Source organism: Mus caroli, unplaced genomic scaffold (genome assembly GCF_978045245.1).
Source record: "Mus caroli unplaced genomic scaffold, Mus_caroli_1 scaffold_2, whole genome shotgun sequence".
Lineage (NCBI taxonomy): Eukaryota > Metazoa > Chordata > Mammalia > Rodentia > Muridae > Mus > Mus caroli.
Window position 1 is genome coordinate 52,407,603 of NW_028227257.1, and position 18,023 is coordinate 52,425,625.

The 18,023-nt window shown below is 46.1% G+C and overlaps 1 protein-coding gene across 1 annotated transcript; it reads right to left on the reverse strand.

The window, feature by feature from the left end:
* Positions 1 to 211: 211 nt before the first annotated feature.
* Mrps5 (mitochondrial ribosomal protein S5) lies at positions 212 to 16,842 on the reverse strand. Its single transcript, XM_021153568.3, has 12 exons — positions 16,610 to 16,842; positions 13,351 to 13,437; positions 12,219 to 12,356; positions 9,597 to 9,722; positions 8,238 to 8,471; positions 7,223 to 7,257; positions 5,876 to 5,966; positions 4,099 to 4,145; positions 3,260 to 3,317; positions 2,767 to 2,829; positions 1,696 to 1,832; positions 212 to 584 (listed from the first exon to the last, which is right to left on the reverse strand). Exons 1-12 carry the CDS (start codon positions 16,665 to 16,667, stop codon positions 360 to 362), a joined length of 1,299 nt encoding a protein of 432 aa, XP_021009227.1. The 5' UTR covers positions 16,668 to 16,842; the 3' UTR covers positions 212 to 359.
* Positions 16,843 to 18,023: the final 1,181 nt, after the last annotated feature.

Genomic DNA, 18,023 nt, shown 5'->3' on the forward strand with positions numbered 1-18,023 from the left:
CTGGGAGTGGCTCAGCGGGTCAGGCTATCCAACTTCTCTGTAAAATGTAGTTGAAAACATTCATCTTCAGATGACTTGGTAACAAACACGCCCTAAGTGTCACAGCAATGGCTGTGCATGTTACTACTATTAGCTATGTCCTAGTTTAAATAACGAATTGCTCCTGATATCTGCACCTAACATTCCCATCGCACAGCTATATACCATGTGCTCTGTAAGACAAATCTATAATTATTTATTTGAAAACAAAGAAGGTTGGACTTTTTTTAAAATAAAAAAGGCAGCACATCCAGGTGGGGGTGGCATGTCCTCCAGGTGCTGTCAGCACAAGCACTGGCTGGGCTGGCCTTCCGGAAGGCTTAGGTGGCAGGCCTCTTTAAATTAAACCACACAGAGCGCTTCAGTCCCTGCATGGCCTTCACGTCCTGCCAGTCCAGCTTGGTATCAGGAACCTCAGGTTCCGGCTCTGGCTCCTTACTCAAGGCCCCATGTGGGGAGGCCACCACGATAGGCAGAGGCCCACATTCCTCCCGGAATTCCACCACATGGAGACCCTTCTTATCGGCCAGATGTTGGTGGGTTTCCTGGAAAACAGCAAGCAGAGAACAGATTAGATTTGTGAAGCCCACCTGACACTTAAAGGGTCAGGGCTTCTGTCAACTGGAAGGAAGCCAGCATCAAGAGCCCTGAGATGCTTGGGGAAAACAACAATATGAACTAATCAGTACCCCCAGAGCTCGTGTCTCTAGCTGCATATGTAGCAGAAGATAGCCTAGTCGGTAGTCATTGGGAAGAGAGGACCCTTGGTCTTGCAAACTTTATATGCCCCAGTACAGGGGAAAGCCAGGGCCAAGAAGTGGGAGTGGGTGGGTAGGGGAGCAGGGCAGGGGGAGGGTATAGGGAACTTTCAGGATAGCATTCGAAATGTAAATGAAGAAAATATCTAATAAAAAATTGAAAAAAAAAAGAAGAAGCTTGGGGAAGTGAAATCACTACTTGACTTGATTTGGGAAATGTGTGCAGCCAGACTGGGAGGGTGTGTCTACACAGATCTACCTCAGCCTAACAGCAAGCCACCAAACTAAGATGGAAGAAGACCCATCTGCCAAAGTCACAGGTTACCAGCCAGCCTTACAGTTACAAACCATTCCCTCCGCAAGGGGAGGAAGGACCATGAGCCAGGCCCCACTGGAGAGCAACTCAGGGTCCCATCTCTGGGAGGACATGGCGCTCTTTGCTTCCAGGGCTACACCAGAGTAACTGCACCACTCAAGGAACTTTTAAATGCTTCATGGACTTCTTCAAGTTTAAACTTCAGTATTTAGAAAGTCAGTGATTACATTGTTCTATCAAAAGGTATGCTTAGTCTATGAAAATGTCAAATGATAGAAGAAAGTCCACTTGCTAGTTTAATCCTATTTGTTGGACTGGTGAAGCACCTAAGGCCCCTCCATTTGGGAGGAACACATCAGTCTGTGTTACCCATGCAGGGTTCACACTGATCTGAGCTAATTGGAACTATGACCATTAACAAGCAAGGATGTACTTCCTAACAGATGAGAGCCCTGGGTTGTCTAGCTAGGCCCGGGCCTGGCTTTGGATCCCTCTGCCTCACTTGGAGAGGTACTGAGGAGGACACAACAGCACTGTCTGGAACATAAACTAGCACTTGTGCCTTTCCACCCAGGAGGTTACCTGACGGGCAAGCCCATGGAAGAGGCCCCGGGTGAGGTTGAGCATGTTCATGGACCCAGTGACCCTTGCATACATGTCCTTGATGCCAATTAGCCGGCAGATGGTGATAATGGCTCTGTGGCAGCGGAGGCCATAACCTGGAAGAAGATCAAAATGAAACACCCAACAACTCTCCTACATAAGGTCTCACTCAATCTGTCTTTCATGTGGCTCTGACCTCTGCATTTAGAGAATAATGTGCCTAAACTAACTCTCTAAAAAAAGAAAAAAAAAAAAGGCAACACAAGCCACAAACAGAAGCCATGTGATTTAAATGTTTTCATAGATGAATTAAAGTTGTTTTAAGCGATATATTTTATAATTCGATGGATCCAAATAATTATCATTTAAAAATTTACTTCATATGAGAGACTTTACACTCTTCTTCATAGGAAATGTGGTATGTATTGATCTGAGTGGTCTCAGCAGCCACATACTAAGTCCACGATCACCTACTGGCTAGCAGCCGTTCTGTGGAACAAAGTGGGTCTTGGGAATAATTACAGCTGAGAAGTAGAAGGCACATTCTGATGTGAGCACTTTGTTTTGGGTTGGGGGGGAGGGCGCAGTGCTTTACCCCACAGCTCTAGCAGGTTTGTATTAGAGGCTCTGATACAAAATGTAAATGTTTTAACTTCTCAGACTCAAATTTCTAGAGATTTGTAGAATTAGGGATACATGAGACCATCTTTACTGTAGAATCACAGATGAGATGTGAAGGAGAATGTGTCAGCATCTGCGGAATGACTGTCACAGCCCCTCTGTGACAGGCACAGAGGCAGAAGAGCCATTTCTGCATGCCCAGTGCTTTGACAGAGACCTCATAGAAGATGGCACTCAATGTGGAGGAGGGTCTGGAGGAGGGTTATACTGCCAGCTCCATCAACTTGACACAAGCTACAGTCATCACAGTGATGGGAACCTCAGGGGACAAAATGCCTCCAGAAGATCAAGAAAGGTGACAAAAATGGGCAGAGGTCTGGGCTGCTGCAGGCTCTCTATGTTAGTCAACAAACCATGAGAGTTGGTTACCTCTGGGTTGTTTCTTCATCCGGATCTGCGTCCTTTTGAATCTTAGGGAAATGTCATGGAATACTGGAGGTAAAAACAAGCACGAGAAGGGTCAGGTGTGAGGTTTGGATGGCTCTGCAGCATCACAAAGTAATGCATCCTGGCGCTGGCCTGGCAGCACACAGGCCAAAGACGGGCAAAGTGGTCTCCAGGTTAGATCTATTTTTACATTTCATGTATAACAGAGAACACAAAAACATCTTGTGACACAGTCTGCAGTGGCCACACTCCTGCAGACCTCAGGACAAATGACACGGTCTGCAGTGGCCACACACCTGCAGACCTCAGGAGAAGTGACACGGTCTGCAGTGGCCACACTCCTGCAGACCTCAGGATAAATGACACGGTCTGCAGTGGCCACACTCCTGCAGATCTCAGGACAAATGACACGGTCTACAGTGGCCACACGCCCGCAGACCTCAGGAGAGGTGCCCCACGCTCACCCCTCACTCACTTGTATGTCCTTCGTATCGTTCTATGTAATGCAAATAATGAATCGCTCGGTTCTTTGCCTAAAAAGAAAAAGACAGGAAAATGTTATTTTGTTGACTAGTTGGAAATGGTTGTACACACTTTTAATCCTAGCACTCAGGATGCAGAGGCGGACAGATCTCTGGAAATTCAAAGCTAGCCTGGTCTACATACTGAGTTCTAGAGCTATTTAGAGAGACCTCTCTCTAAAAAAAAAAAAAGAAAAGAAAAGAAAATTGTTTTTGTTGGTTCAACCTTTAAGTCAGGGTTGCGCTATGTATTTTTTCAAACTCAAAATCTTCCTGCCATAGCCTTGCAAAAAAGAACGTCGCCATGTCGAGCCTCTTGTTGGAGTTTAAAAACATCTTTCATAAAATATTTTATTACAATCAATTCTACCTATATCAAAATTTTAGTATTTAAAACAACAAAAACCAGAAGCATAATTTCACTGTTCCATGTAGTGAATTTCCTGAGTGCCTCTTAGCGGCCTGTCACACCATAAACCTCCGCAGCAGGTTCACCACAGACAGCAACCACAGATCTGTAACAGGCACGTGAGAAATGGCTTCTCATGTGATAAACAGCCTTCCACAGCAAGCCTCATGAGAAGGTTCCAGAACAAATTATTTTCTTATGGTTCCCAGGTCGTATGCAAAGCTCATTATCTTTTACTAAAAATGAAGAAGAAAAAAATGTGTGTAGCTGGATGTGGTAGCACGCATGCGTGAACTTCCGATACTCTGGGGTTAGAGGAGGAGGAGGACCTGGCGCTCAGGCGAGAGCAGAACCCTCGGACGAACAGAAGGACAAAGCACCTACCTTTCTGAAAGCGTCTGCCCGGTCCGCGGCTTTCCCAATAGCAAAACCTTTCAAAGAAAAGGCACAGATGTGGAGACAGAAACAGCTCTGCATACGACACACTTTCCATCTCAGTCCCTGTTTGGGCTCCTGCTGTTCCCAAGTATTTCATCTTGCCATCATCCACAGAAACTCTGCTCCCATAGCCAGCAAGCACAGAGCTACAGGCCTTTACTGGTCTGTTTTGAACATTTTACTTTTGAGTATGTTCATGAAATTCAACATTAGATGCACCTCACTGCTTTTAGTAGGTTTCTACTGAAGTGAAGTGAGCTTAAGTTATTCACTTATTTATATATTTTGGTTTTCTGAAACAGGGATTCTCTGTGTAGCCCTGGCAGCCCTGGAACTTACTCTGCTGCCCAGGCTGGCCTTGAACTCAGACATCAGCCTGCCTCTGCCTCCTGAGTGCTAGGATTAAAAGTGTGCAACATACCTGGCTCTGAGCTATTAATTAATTAATTTTATGTGTATGTGTGTGAGTGTATCTCTGTGAACTACATGCATGCAGGAGTCCAATGAGGTCAGAAGAGGTGTCAGATCCCCCAGAACTGGAGTCACAAATGGTTGTGAGTGGCCATGCAGGCACCGAGAACTAAATACTAGTCTTTGAAAGAGCAGCAAGTGCTCTTAACCATGAGCCATCCTGCCAGCCCCTGCACTCAGTTTTTAAAACGTTCTAAGTTACTAGGCAAATGATTGTGAACTCCTCTGGAAACAGACTACAGTGAGTAGCAGGTGGGAAGCACTGCTCCAGAGTGACAACACGCTCTCACGGGACTGTCAAGCTGACTCTAAGTTTTCATCTGGCCAGAGATGAGATCAGTGGTCCTTCAACCTGTGATTGTTTTAAATAAAGTTTTGCATAGGTTCTTGGAAAGCTCCTGGCATCTGCTGTCACTGCCAGGTACTGAATGGGAAGGTTCCATAAGAACTTCAATAATTGTAACTTTGTAAGTTAGACAAAGGGAGGCATCATCGGTAAGACGTGAAACACGCAAGAGACCTGAGACCCAGGACAGAGAAACGGTATTTCTAATTTTCAGATAAATAAAACAAACAAAACATAGGTATCGCAGAGAATAATATAAAGGGACTTATTTACAGTCCTCAGACAGAGACTCTTTAAGCAAAGCACAGTGGAAGTAGTACGAGAGCGACAGGTTTGTTATATAGAAGCTCATGGCATCTTCAGATTTAACACTGTGAAGAAGGAAATTAAAGCTAAGTCAGAGCATCTGAAAGGCAGTGGGCTGATGTCTTCAACTTATAAAAAGCTTATGGTAATCAGGTAGGAAAACAGCCACCACTCTATGACATTCAAACACATGAGCCGACAAAGCTCAAAAGAAAATGGTATGATCAATAAGCAAGCCAAACTGCCCACACTTCCTAGTTAAAGATACGCAAATCAAAACTGAGTACGATGCTCACATCACACTGTCAATCACTGAGGCCTGACAGTGTCACAGACAGGGGTGTGGTGGGAGGTGATCTGACGATCCTCATCAACACATAAGAGGGTAGCAACCTTAGAAGAAGTCTCCCCTATTCCTACACCAGCAAAACTATAACAAACTGGATTTGCTGGGTTTTCATTATGTACTAAAAATCTGGGTCTGTGAGCTCAAACCACTAAAAGATGTAACCAGGAGGAAAGACCAGGCCAGCAACACAGGACTCTGTTTTCAGCAAGGCCAGACCACGCCTAGTCCCCCGACCCCCTAACCCCATTCACCTGCAGCTCCATTTCCATTCCCAACAGCAACCAGGACACGGACCGACTTCTTTCTTCCCTCTTTTGCTGTCATATTGAAGACATTTCTTACCTGAAAGACAAAATGTCTCATCAACGTTGCCTTAGGGAAATTCTGAAAGAGCCCAGCCGGTGCTGTGAGACAAACACCAGACTTTCTTTGAACAGAGGCTCCCATAGCTGTCCCGTGAGTCATCTCCTCAGGAAGAGAATGGAAGTAAGGCTTTTTATTCCTATTTCACAGGCTTAGCAGAAGACTCAACTAAGATGTTTAAAGGGATCTGAAACTTATGCAAATCAAAGTGGCCTACTTAGTGACTATGCCACAGGAAAGAAAACATTTTGGATAAAAATGGAATGGCTGTCAGTGAGCAGGAGACAGCCCAGCAGCAGATGTTCTCCTATCTACATAAGGTGAAACACAGCACATAGAAATAACTGCGTAGGACGGGTCAGTGGGAAATAGAAAGACTGGTAATGCTGCTTATGATAAACCACAAAAACAAACCTGCAGGTCGTTTCGCCTGTTTAATCTGACCCATTTTAAAGGTCAGAACTGTGAAACTGTTAACGTTACCACTCCCAGGCAGCGACACCGCAGCTCAGTGTGGTCCTTTACTACAAAGTGGAATTGAAGGGAAAGGGAGAGTGAGCGAGCGCATCACTCTTGTGGATAGTCATACGGAAAACTATCGACATAATAGAGGTTAGTTCAAATTCTATCTTGGATACAGCAGCAATCCTGACAAGGCACCATGGTTGGCAAGAGGCACATACTTGGCACAGCTCCAGCTAAGGTGACTGCTTCCTGGCTACAGAACACATGTGTGCAGCGCTAGACCAACAACGGCGACTCTCTGAGAGAGAGCTCTGGAAATTCACTTGACAGGGATTCAGCTTTCAGGGCTGGGAAGAGCCCAGAGCTCATTTCCCAGCAAAGCTGGACATCAGCTAACTTCATGCCCAGCTCTGTGCCAGTGACTCTGCTCCTCGTCATCTGTCCCACAAACTGAGTGCTGGATACGACAAGTTTCCAACTATGATAAACTGCTAACCCTTCTTAAGCTTTAGGATGGAGAGAAGTACACATAAGCTCCAAATCTGGTATTAAACAAGCACGGAAGTCAACCTCGTCATGAGATCTCAATACGGCCAGCCTGTACTAAGTAACGCAGCATCAAGTCTCACTGCCTCCTTACCCAGATGAGCTCTGCATCCGAGAGACTGCCACCATCAAAAGCTTTTCTTCCTGGTCCTCTTGCCCCAGCCCCACTCCTTACATCCTAGCCTCTCCATAGGCTTGGCAGGTGCTTAATAGCATGTGCCTACCTCAAGAATCCTGGTATCAAAGTCTTCATATGTTTCTACAAGAAGAAAAAGCATATAGATAAATGAGTCTGTCTGTCGTATTAACATATGGAAATATTTTTCAACATAGGCCCCATCACAGATATTTTTCTTTGATGGGGTATTAATGAAGATTGAACTCAGGGCCTTGTACTTATTAGGAAAGCCTTCTATCAAGGAGCTACATACCCAGCCCCATCACAGACTCCAATGTTACTAAGTCTCAGGTCCTCTGATACCCATCTCAAGGCTGTGTCGCCGCCCCCCCCTTCTCCCTCTCTCAGTAGATGGTTCTACCTCTGGATTCACGACTGGATCACCCTCTGCCCACTCCCCATTGCTCCTCCTCAGCTCTGAGTCCTCGATAGCTCCAGACCTTTGACCACCATCTGCCATTGGGTCAAGACACTGAAGTCAATCACTTTCCAAACTCCCTAAGCTTCTCCCCACACTCCCTTCCCTGATCCATGCAGCTTTCTGGCCACACCCCGGACTCCTGGGCATGGCGGGATAGAAGTTAAAGCACTGCATACATAGCCACTCAAAACTCGCGGTCTTTAGTTCTACCAACTCCCCTGCCTGCATGGGGGTCTTCCAGCTCACCCTCCACAATCCGTTTTCTAACTTCTTAAAGCTTTTTCATCCTTTGACAATTCACACATGTGTAACGTTACTGCAGTAAGAGTCAATCTCACACCCATCACACCCCCTCACGCTTGCACTGAAACCTTGCTAGCCAGCATGTCTCTCTCTCTCTCCTACTTTCAATGGCTTTTGTTTTCCTTAAGAAGAAAATAACTTCTTGTTATAGAAAATTTCTATCCATACTTCTTGGCTGTGTTTTCTATGATGCAGTTTGGACAATAATGTGGTTTTATTCAAAGATGCTCACACCCTTTCCAGGAGAAAGAAAACCCTAAACAGGCAAGTAAATAAAATTACTGCAAAAGCCACCCTCGCACCATCACAAAGGCAAGTAAGATGGGAGCTCGGCTACCTCCATTGGGTCCCGGGTCTGGGGGGCCAATACTGACGCCCCCCCATGTGTTCCCACTCCAGCCGCGCTCCCGTTTAACTTTGATCTTCCTCTTCCGGTCCCACTCCTCTCTCTGCTCGACCATGGTGGCCTCCACCTTCTGCTGCTCCTCTTTGCTTCTCTGGCCGATGTTCTGGACAACCCCACTTTTTATCAGAGGAACGTTCAAACCGGGCCACAGGAAGCCAGAGCGCCCTGGAGATTTAAAAATGTCATAAATAAGAATTGGAAGATTCATTTTTCTAGTATCAAAATGCCAAGCAAGATATGAACAAATAACCCAGGCTGGTGGAGCTTAAATAACGTGATTGCTCAGCGTGTCCTTTTGTGCTATCAAATTGTAAATGTGTGTAAGCGAAACCACTGCATCCACACTACCTAAGGAAAGACGCCCAGCAAGCAAGGCAATACCTGGGCCTGGACAGGCAGATCCACTGAAACTTTACTGCAAAAGCCAAAACAGCGCTATCTAAGTGTTCAGGCTAGGCACTGCTGGTATGTAGGATATTCTGCGTGGAACCCACAGAACAAAGTCACTTTCTAAGATCATATGTGGACTGATTTCCAAGACCTACTATTGGCCAAAATAAGCAAATTTTAAGCCAGCATATCCTATTTCCTTTTCTACTATGACAAAAATATTCTGATGGAAGCAGCTTAGAGGAAGATTCATGTTAACGCACAGAGTCAGGTTCCCGTCCGTCACTGCAGGAAGTCAAGGATGTAGTGAGTCGAAGACACAGCACACTCTCTCCCTTTCTATACAGTTCAGGTACCAAACCCAGAGAATAGTGCCTCCTACTTTCAGGCTGAGTCTACCTACATCAATCGACATAATCAAGATAGCCCCCGACAACTGTGTCTACAGGCCAACCTGACCTAGACAACCTGAGATTCCTCCCAGGTAACTCTGGAGTATGTCAAGGTAACATTTCACCTCTGCACAGCACACAGCATAATTAAGTTATCTTAATAAAGGCATTTGGATAAAAACATTTAAAAATATTAAAAGAAACATAACAAAACCAGACGGGGAAGCAGCAGGACTACAGGCACCTGCAGGGCTCTCAATGTTCTCTCTCTGTACAACCCTCAAGGGTGCTCAACATTCTCTACAGCCCTCTTTTTTTTTTTTTTTTTTTTAAACTGGCAAGATCTACATGTCATTTTCTAATTCTAAAAAAACAAAGGTCCCGCATTAGCTAGGAGTTCTGGTACATGCCTGCAACCCTACTTCCAAGGAGACTAAGGCAGGAGGATCGTGGGTTCAAGGCCAGCCTGGGATATACAAAACAGGAGATGGTTTAAATGCAAGCTTACCTTCACCAATAATCTGGCCCCTATTCAAATCCTTCCTCTTCTTTTTCTTTGTTCTTTTGCCTCTGCCTTTTCTTGCTCCAGCTCCAGTCTCTGCTAATGCGCCTTTCCAGAGCTCTTCTGCCGTCACTGCAATGAAACAGGTTTGCTGTCTTAAATTCTGCATTTTAAAAGCAATGATCTACAGTCTCCTGTTGAATAAAATGGCCAGAAGTTACTCCATGTACACCCTTGCGGTGACATTAGGAAGACAGCAAAGTCACTCTGCATTCCACACAGTTACATTTGGAAAGCCCAAGAAGAGATAAGATGGTGGTGCTATTGCTCCTCACAGAAGAGAGCCGACGCTTGAGCCCCAGGTCTTTACCAGCAGGTTTCCCTGACACTTGGTCAACTGTGACTTAGGTTGTTTCCCTGGTCTCTTGCCACCACAATAATTACTCCGCTGGAGTAATCAATAAGTATCTTTCTCTGCGGCTGTGATAAACCACTCTGACCAAAACCAACTCCAGAGAAGAAGAGCACCTTTATGTGGCTCACAGGTCCAGGTCACAGTCCCTCACTGAGGGAGGCCAGGCAGGAACCAAAGCGTGAACTTGAAGCACACACCATGGAGGAAGACTGCTTGCTGGCTCGAAGGCATCCTTGGGCTTACTCTGCTTTCTTACATAGTCTAGGACAATCAACCTAGAGCTGGTGCCTCCCAGTGTCTGAGGCCCTGCTACACTGATGAATGAATGAGACAGTCCCCACAGACTGTCCACAGCCAACCCGACTTTGAGGATTCCTGGCTGCTCTAGGCTGTTTCTAACTGAGAAGACTAACTAGGGCACTTTTTATATATAAGAATTAAAGCTTCATTTAGACAGTCTGCTCTGCCCTTCTACCAATATCTTCACATCTGTTTCTTTCAAACCAGATGTGAAAGAACAGACACACCAGCATCTCATAGCTAACCCCCACATTTGTATGTTTCTTCTTGACGTCACATTAAGTCCTTTAATACACCTACACTACAGGACTGCTGGTTTATTTCCATTTGTCAGTTTCAAAGATTCCAACATCTATTTCTATCCTGAATCTCAAATCAATACTTGTACATGCCTAGATTTTTTATGTTGATCCTTATTGTATTTTATTGGTATTTAAATTTCATCTTTCAAATTCACCAACTATTTTAGAACTAATTTTATTCCATTCCCAACTTATATAATAAAAAAGTTGAAGCCTGGAATGAGAAGATGGCTTACTAGGTAAAGAGCTTGCCTTCCAAGTACAAGGACACAAATCTGATCCCAGAACCATGTAACAGCCAGGCTAGCACATGCTTGCAATCCCAGCACTGGAGAGCAGACAAGGTGGAGGCAAGCTTGCTGGCCAGCCTAGCCTGAATGGCAAGTTCCAGGCCAGCAACAGCATTGTATCCATTAAATACTGTTATGTAAAATTACCTTTCCCTGATTGGTCTGTTTCCTCAGCTAAGAAACAACTAAAAGGAGCCAATGGATTGGTTTGGTTTTTTTCATTTTGAGATCCAAAATCTGTTCATTTATTTGTTACTCTTAAATTAGACTTAGTTTTGACTGGTCATGTAAGTAGAAGCACTCAGCGAAAACAGCCCACGTCTCTTGACAGTCTGTTGGGGCATTTTTCTTTAGCTCCCTTCATTCTCTTGGTCAAGAGCTTAGCATGTTCTGCAACCTCCTCCTCGTTTTCTCAGTGTGCTGTTTCTCCAGAGCAGAGGTTGGTGTTTGTGTTGCAGGACAATGGAGTGATGAGATGCTGAGTCCTGGTGCTCTGTCCCAGCCTTCTGACCTGTGCTTAATGCTTCCCAACGACATAGGGGGCTTCTTTAAAGACTGTGAGCTCTTCTGAGCCCCACTTCACAAGGCACAGGAGTCTATCAGTCCAGGGATATCCTTCTCTACTTATTAAAACAATGAGCAAAATGAAACCACTCAGCCTGGTATCCACACTACATTCCCAACACACTTGCATTACATTGCCCCAGTTCTCCTCGGTCTATAACAAGAATGCCCTTGACTGGATACCAGGTGAGTTGTTCTGTGGGTCAAGACCCCGCTTCATGGAAAAATCCTGTTTGTCGTTCCCAACACTGATTCAGACCACAAAAGCCTTCCACCTTTCACCCAGAGCATCAGCAGCTACTTCTGTGGCCATCGGCTTCTCACAGAGAGCACAACGCTTAGCGTCCATCACCCACTTCAATGAGCTTCACCTTGACACAGTCGACCACTTAGGAGGTGCCACAAAAAAGAGCACCGATGTATTTTTTCCCTGGCATGGCTCTAGATCAGTAGGGTACTAGGCCATGATCCAATACCACTTGGCCCTCAGGTGCCCCAAACGAAGGGCCTTACATTTCCAACACAAATGTTTACTGCTGAGCTATTCTCCCCACCATTCAAAGTAAATCTATTATCAATTATACAATTGATGGCATATAGATAATTCTGGGAGGGGGGGTGGCTACATCAAGGAATGCTTTTATTTTAATAGGATATTATAAACTAGTCACTAAAATTTTTATTTGAGAAGAAAAATTAAATACAAAGCCTTCCATTTTCTGGTTCCATGAAAAGGGAAGTTTATCCTCCTACTTACGTTTGGTGAAGAAGCTGTAGGGCCGGCACTGCTGGCCCGTCCAGTTGCCGGGAGAGGAAACGCAGCACTGTGTCCGCAGGGCATGGCTCAAGCTGGTCAGACAGTGGTTGCGCCTTGTTTCCCTGGATGACAACGAGCCTAAGGCAGATAGAATGCTAGCATCATTTCATACTTGTCACACTAATTCATATACTAATCATAATCATACTAATTAAAATAAGTCATCAAGGGCTGATGAGATCCTTGGACAGTTGAAGGATGCCTCGCATCTGCTGCCAAGCCTGACAACCTGAGTTTGATCTCACGGACACAAGTGGTAGAAGGAGAGCCAGCTCCTACAAACTCTCTTCTGGCTTCCACACATGTGGCAGAATGTGTATCCAAACACACACACGTAAATTTTAAAAAGAATTTAAATCACCAATATCTTGACCTTTTAAGAATTGTATTTTGGGGCAGGAGAGGTGGCTCAGCAGTTAAGAACATGCACTGCTCTCGAAAAGAACCCAGGCTGGGCTCCCAGCACCCCTTTCAGACATCGCACAATCACCATCTCTGCCTCCAGGAAACCCTTGCTTCTGTCTGGCCCCTTAGGCACCTTCACACATGTGTACAGACCTACCCCACCTCCAGCCAAGACACAGACACAAAGAAATCTATTAAAAAAAAAAAAACAACAAAACAAAATTTGAGACATTTTCAAAACAAAATAACCTAAATGTCTCTGCTAGTTACAGAGCTGCATCTCCTCCACAAGACAGATGTGGCATCTCTGCAGTATCCAGGAGCACATAGCCTCCTGTAAGTAAGTAAGAAAGAGAACAGAGCCCTCTGCTGTGTGCAGCAGGCAATGTGTGCTGATCTGCAAATGTCCCAGCAGAGCAAGATGCCAGAGTCTGCAGCGTATCCTGTTTCATGTTTAGAAACAAAGCAGGTGTGTCTGTGAGTGCATCTTACATACCCCAGCAGCACATACAAGAAACTGTGACTATAGTTGCCTCTGGGGAAGACGCTGATCCGTGTATAATGCTTTGGCAGTACCCCTAGACGCCCACCCTCTCCTGGAAACTTGTAACAAAACTACTGCATAGTAAATAAACCTTAAAAGAACAGAGAGGTAGCAGCACCTTACCGTGGCTAAGAGCTGTCTTCACTGCCAGAAAGGAAGTGGCTGCTACTGGAAAGGCGTTTAAAGAGAGCTGCCTAGACAGGAAATGACCTAAAAATTGGGAGGAAAAGAGTATTTGTTTAAAGATATTTTCTACATGAGACGGGGCATCTTAACCAGTAAGATATTGGAACCTACAAAACAGAAAGATTAAGACAATAAGCCATCTCTAGGCTCCACGCCGACACGGCGTCTCATCTCCACCTTTCACCCTCAAACCTATGCAGTTTCCAAGCCTCGTGAAAGTCCCTTGGATGTCACCTGCACCCCCTGCCGTCCTTGCTGGTCCTTCTGTGCTACCCATACTCCTGCAAACAACCCAACAAAACTCATGGATTCACCAAGGCAGACTTCGGGGGAATCATCACGGTGCTCTCTGGAGGTTCCCTAGCTTAGGTGAGTAGAGTGTGCGCATGCGTGGTGTTGGGAAGGGCGGAGCCTCCTCTTTCAACAACAGCTCAGCGGAAGCCCCCCAGATCCCCACTCCTGCTCCCTCTGGCACCCACCAGCCCTCACTCAGCGTGGCGTTCTAGCACCGACTCTGACAGCAGAGCTGAGAAAACACATGTATGGAGACAGCAGGGCAGTAAAATCCAAATGGAGGAAGTGCAGGTCTGCCTCAGATCATCAAAAACTAAACCAGCCAGTCTATAAAACTCTTAAAAAGAAAACAGGGGTAAACAATCACAGCCTTGGACTTGGCAGTGGTTTCTTAGATGCAACACCAAAAGCACAGGCTACCAAAAGGGAGAGGGGGAAAACAGTTGAACAAGACCATCACAATTTCAGACGGCGGCGGCACAGCACTTGCCTGATGTGCACTAGGCCCTGGATGCTCAAAAACAAAAACCTGTGTTTCAAAGAACACCATTAATGTCAGGTATACTAGTATATCCCAGCATTTGAGAAGCTGAGGCAGAAGAATCACTGAGCGTTTGAGGCTAGACTACATTCATAGTGAGAACCTTGCAAGGGGAGGAGGTCTTAAAGGTCAACATGTAAAACTGGGTAAAAAAATGTTTATGCACGGTGCACATGCCTTTTATCCTAGTCTGGAAGCAGAGACAGGCTGACCTCTGTGAATTCGAAGCCAACCTGCTCTACATAGTGAGTTTCAAGATAGCCAAGACTACACAATGAGAGCCTGTCTCCAAAAATACTTTTTTTTCTTGCAGATTATATATCTGACAAGAGACTTATTTCTAGAAAATGCAAAGAAGTCTTCCAAATCAAGAATAAAGCGTCAACCCAACTGACAATGAACATGAAGTAACCTGTTAGTACAGGCTCACAGACCCAGCTGTTAGAGAGGCTGGAGCAGGAGGATGGAAAGTTCAAACCCAGCACGGGCTAGAGAGTGATTGCAACAGCAGCCTGGGCAAGCTGTTGAGACATGTCTCAAAAAACAAAAATTTACTTCTTGTTTCTGTGATAACATATCCAGGCATAAGGAACTTAAGGGAGAAAGGATTTATTTGGGCTCACAGTCCCAGAGAGATTCAGACCATCATGGAAGAGAAGTCATGGCAGCAAGCAGTGAAGACATGGTGGCAGAAAACCACATCCACACCCCGGAAGCAGGTGATCAGGTGTGGAAGGCAGGTGATGAAGCTCCCTACCCCACCTCCACAGACTCACTACCTCCAGCAGGGCTCCTTCTCCTAAGCATCCATAACCCACGGCTCTACAGACGGGGTCCAAGTCTTCTAACACTCGAGCTTACAGCTCAGTGGTAGAGCATGTGCCTAGCATGCACACGGTTAGGTCAAGAGTTTCCCTCTAATCTAGGAAGTTCATGGTCAAGAACCACACAAGTTACAGGCGCACACAGACAAAGGATTTGAACAGATATTGCTTCAAGAACATACACATATGGCTATTATTAAGCGCATGGAAACGAGCCCATCGGAAATCAAAGCCACAAAATTAGTATATCGTCACAGCTTGGTTCTCTGAACAGGACAGACAATAACAAGTGCTGGCAAAGAGAAACTGAAGCCCCTACACAGTGCCGGTGGAGCTGTAAAATGGTACAGTACAGCTACTTGGTAGTTCCTTTGTTAAACACTGAGGTGTCACTTCAACCAGCAATTCCACTCAGGAAATAAACACAAGAGGACGGACATGGGCACAGCATCCAAATGTTTTAACATCAGTCCTAACAGCCAAAAGATGGAAACGGCCCAAACGTTCATCCGCCAATGAGTGGATAAACAAAATGTGGTGTATGGACACAAGAGTATTATTGGCTCACAAGCAACATGGGACTGGTATGTCACAGCAGGGACAAATCCTGACAACACAGCATTATTGGCAGATGCCAATCGTAGAAACCAGATGCCCAGAATAGACAAGCTATGGACAGATGGGAAATAGATCAGTAGTCTCCCAGTGTTGAGGGCTAGTGAGAGATGGCGAGGGGTGGGGGCAACAGTTAAAAGGTACAGTTGTTTTTTCATTTGGAGTGATGAAAATGTTCTCAAACTGACTGTGATGATAAATGCACCGTCTACAAAAACACTAAAACAAAACCTTTGAAGTGTACACTTTAGATAGATCACCGGCGAGCGCTTGTGAATGTTACAACTCACAAATCGTCAGAGGCCTTAATGAGATGGTTTCAACGCCGGCAAAACAAACGAAGGCTCAAGTCACATACCCTATCAAGTGATTTCTGGTTAAATATTGCAACAAAATGAACTTTCTTGACCAGGACCTTGAGCACACTGTCCAAAGCGAAGCCATTCCTACAAGCCAACGTTATGCTAGAGATCGGCACACAACTGAAAAGGGAGGCAGGAAGATGGTGACAGCAAAAGTATATTCTGGCAAACGGATCGGCCCAGACGCTAAAATGACAGCTAGTTAATCTAACAGACTCAGTAAGAGTCTGTTAGTCTTTTTGCTGGCGGCACTCTGACTCGAGACAGGGATTGACATCACCCTATGAACCACAGACTATGCTTGATACATTCGCTCCTCCTCACAGAGTGGGCCCGAACAGTTTCCCTGGCTGAAAGCACAGTGCCCAGTTCACTCCTTACACTCAAACGGCGCGACCAGAGAGGGACAGAAGGCGCGCAAGGTCACACAGCCGGCCGGACCCGAATGGGAGACCGGGATCAAGGGCTCGGCGACTTCTCGCGTTCCTAGCCTAGACTTGACAGACCCGAGGGAAAGACCCCTGCTCGCGCGCGCTTTCGGTCCGCGTCCCAGGGCTCACCTGCCTGCAAGCTACACAATGCAGGGAGACAGCCCGCAGCGCGTACGGCCGCCGCCATGCTGGAGCCGGAGCAGCGACTCCTCCTGTCTCTGGAACCGCCTTCCTCACCGCCTGCAGCAACGGGCTACGACCGCGCCTCTTCAAAAGTTCGTCGTCAGCGCAGAGAGGTGTGCTGAGGCTCGAGGGCCACCATTCAGCGCACACGGAAAACTGCCCTCGTGGACCACAGAGGAAACGGAGTCAGGCTCAGCCTCGGACAGCTGCTCAGGGGTCCTCGCGCTAGGACCCCGGGCAGGGGCGTGGCGAGGGCGGAGCTAGCTCTGGGCTCTTTTCTCTGACAGTAGCCTAATGCATCACATCCAACCAGTAGCAGGCTTGACCTGGCAAATTTAGTTCCGCGGAACCGGGAAAGAGTCTGGGAACATCGGGAAGGAGCCCGGGGGTGAATGAGACAAAGTCTGGGAAGTTCGTAAAGGCCCAGAGTTTATTAAACATATGTTGCCTTTGACTTCAGAAGCGTTTGTGTATTCATGGTACAGGTTGTTCACACACAGTCATGTTCCAGCCCTAGGCCACGGGTTTTACCCCACCTGCTCATGGCTTTACACTATCCCTGCTTGCCCAAATGAGTCACATATGATGGTTCTGGACTCCTCCTCTGAAACTGTAAGCCTACAATAAACTATTTCTGTGTTGCCCTGGTCATGGTGTTTTGTCACGGCAATAGAAAGTAACACGGGGGCTTTCTTCATTAGCTTCTTGGGATTACCATTTAAGGCTTCTACCTTTCCTGAGGGCAGTGGTTGTTGTGCAAGCCACATTTGCTGCCTAATGTCTTGGTCATGATTCGAAACACCTGCAGACTCTGAGCAAGTTCAGAATTGCTTGTGAGAGTGCCTTGGCTACTTTGTAAGTCTTTGCAGCACAGGCTGGGGAGGCTTTAGTTCATTCAGTAAGGATATCCATGAACACCTATAGGCAGCTGAAGACTTGGCAAGACTTGGTGAACCATGTCCTCCAAATCAGTCCTAGGGTCGTGACCATGTCTGAGCACATACCATACAGCCCCCAAGAACTCAGGAGCAGACTGGAAGAATCCTTTTCCTGAGAAGACGTGATTGTATGTTTCTCCTGACCTTGTCCAACCAAAGTTATCGCAGGGCTCTTTTACAAGCTCCCATTGAATACTCGGGGAACACAGTTGAGGATTTCTGTATGCAGCCATCCTTCAGGATTACAGAGGAACCCTTTTACAGCTGCCCTTTTCACACTGCCTTAGGGACAGACCAAGGCTTACAAGGGGTCCATGAGACTGACAGAGGCAAAAGGGGTCAACAGAAATTAGACAGCAGAGCTGAGACCTTGGAAGTCTAGTGACATAATTTATTCCCTCTACTGACAAATGAGCCACCCC

Excerpts from the sequence above, each read along its gene's own strand:
- Mrps5 (XM_021153568.3), bottom strand. The coding sequence starts at position 16,667 with ATGGCGGCGGCCGTACGCGCTGCGGGCTGTCTCCCTGCATTGTGTAGC. Across the intron at positions 13,438-16,609 it reads ATTGTGTAGCTTGCAGGCAG|GTCATTTCCTGTCTAGGCAG; the intron begins GTGAGCCCTGGG and ends CCCAATTTTTAG. Across the intron at positions 1,833-2,766 it reads GATGAAGAAACAACCCAGAG|GTTATGGCCTCCGCTGCCAC; the intron begins GTAACCAACTCT and ends ATCTTCTTCCAG.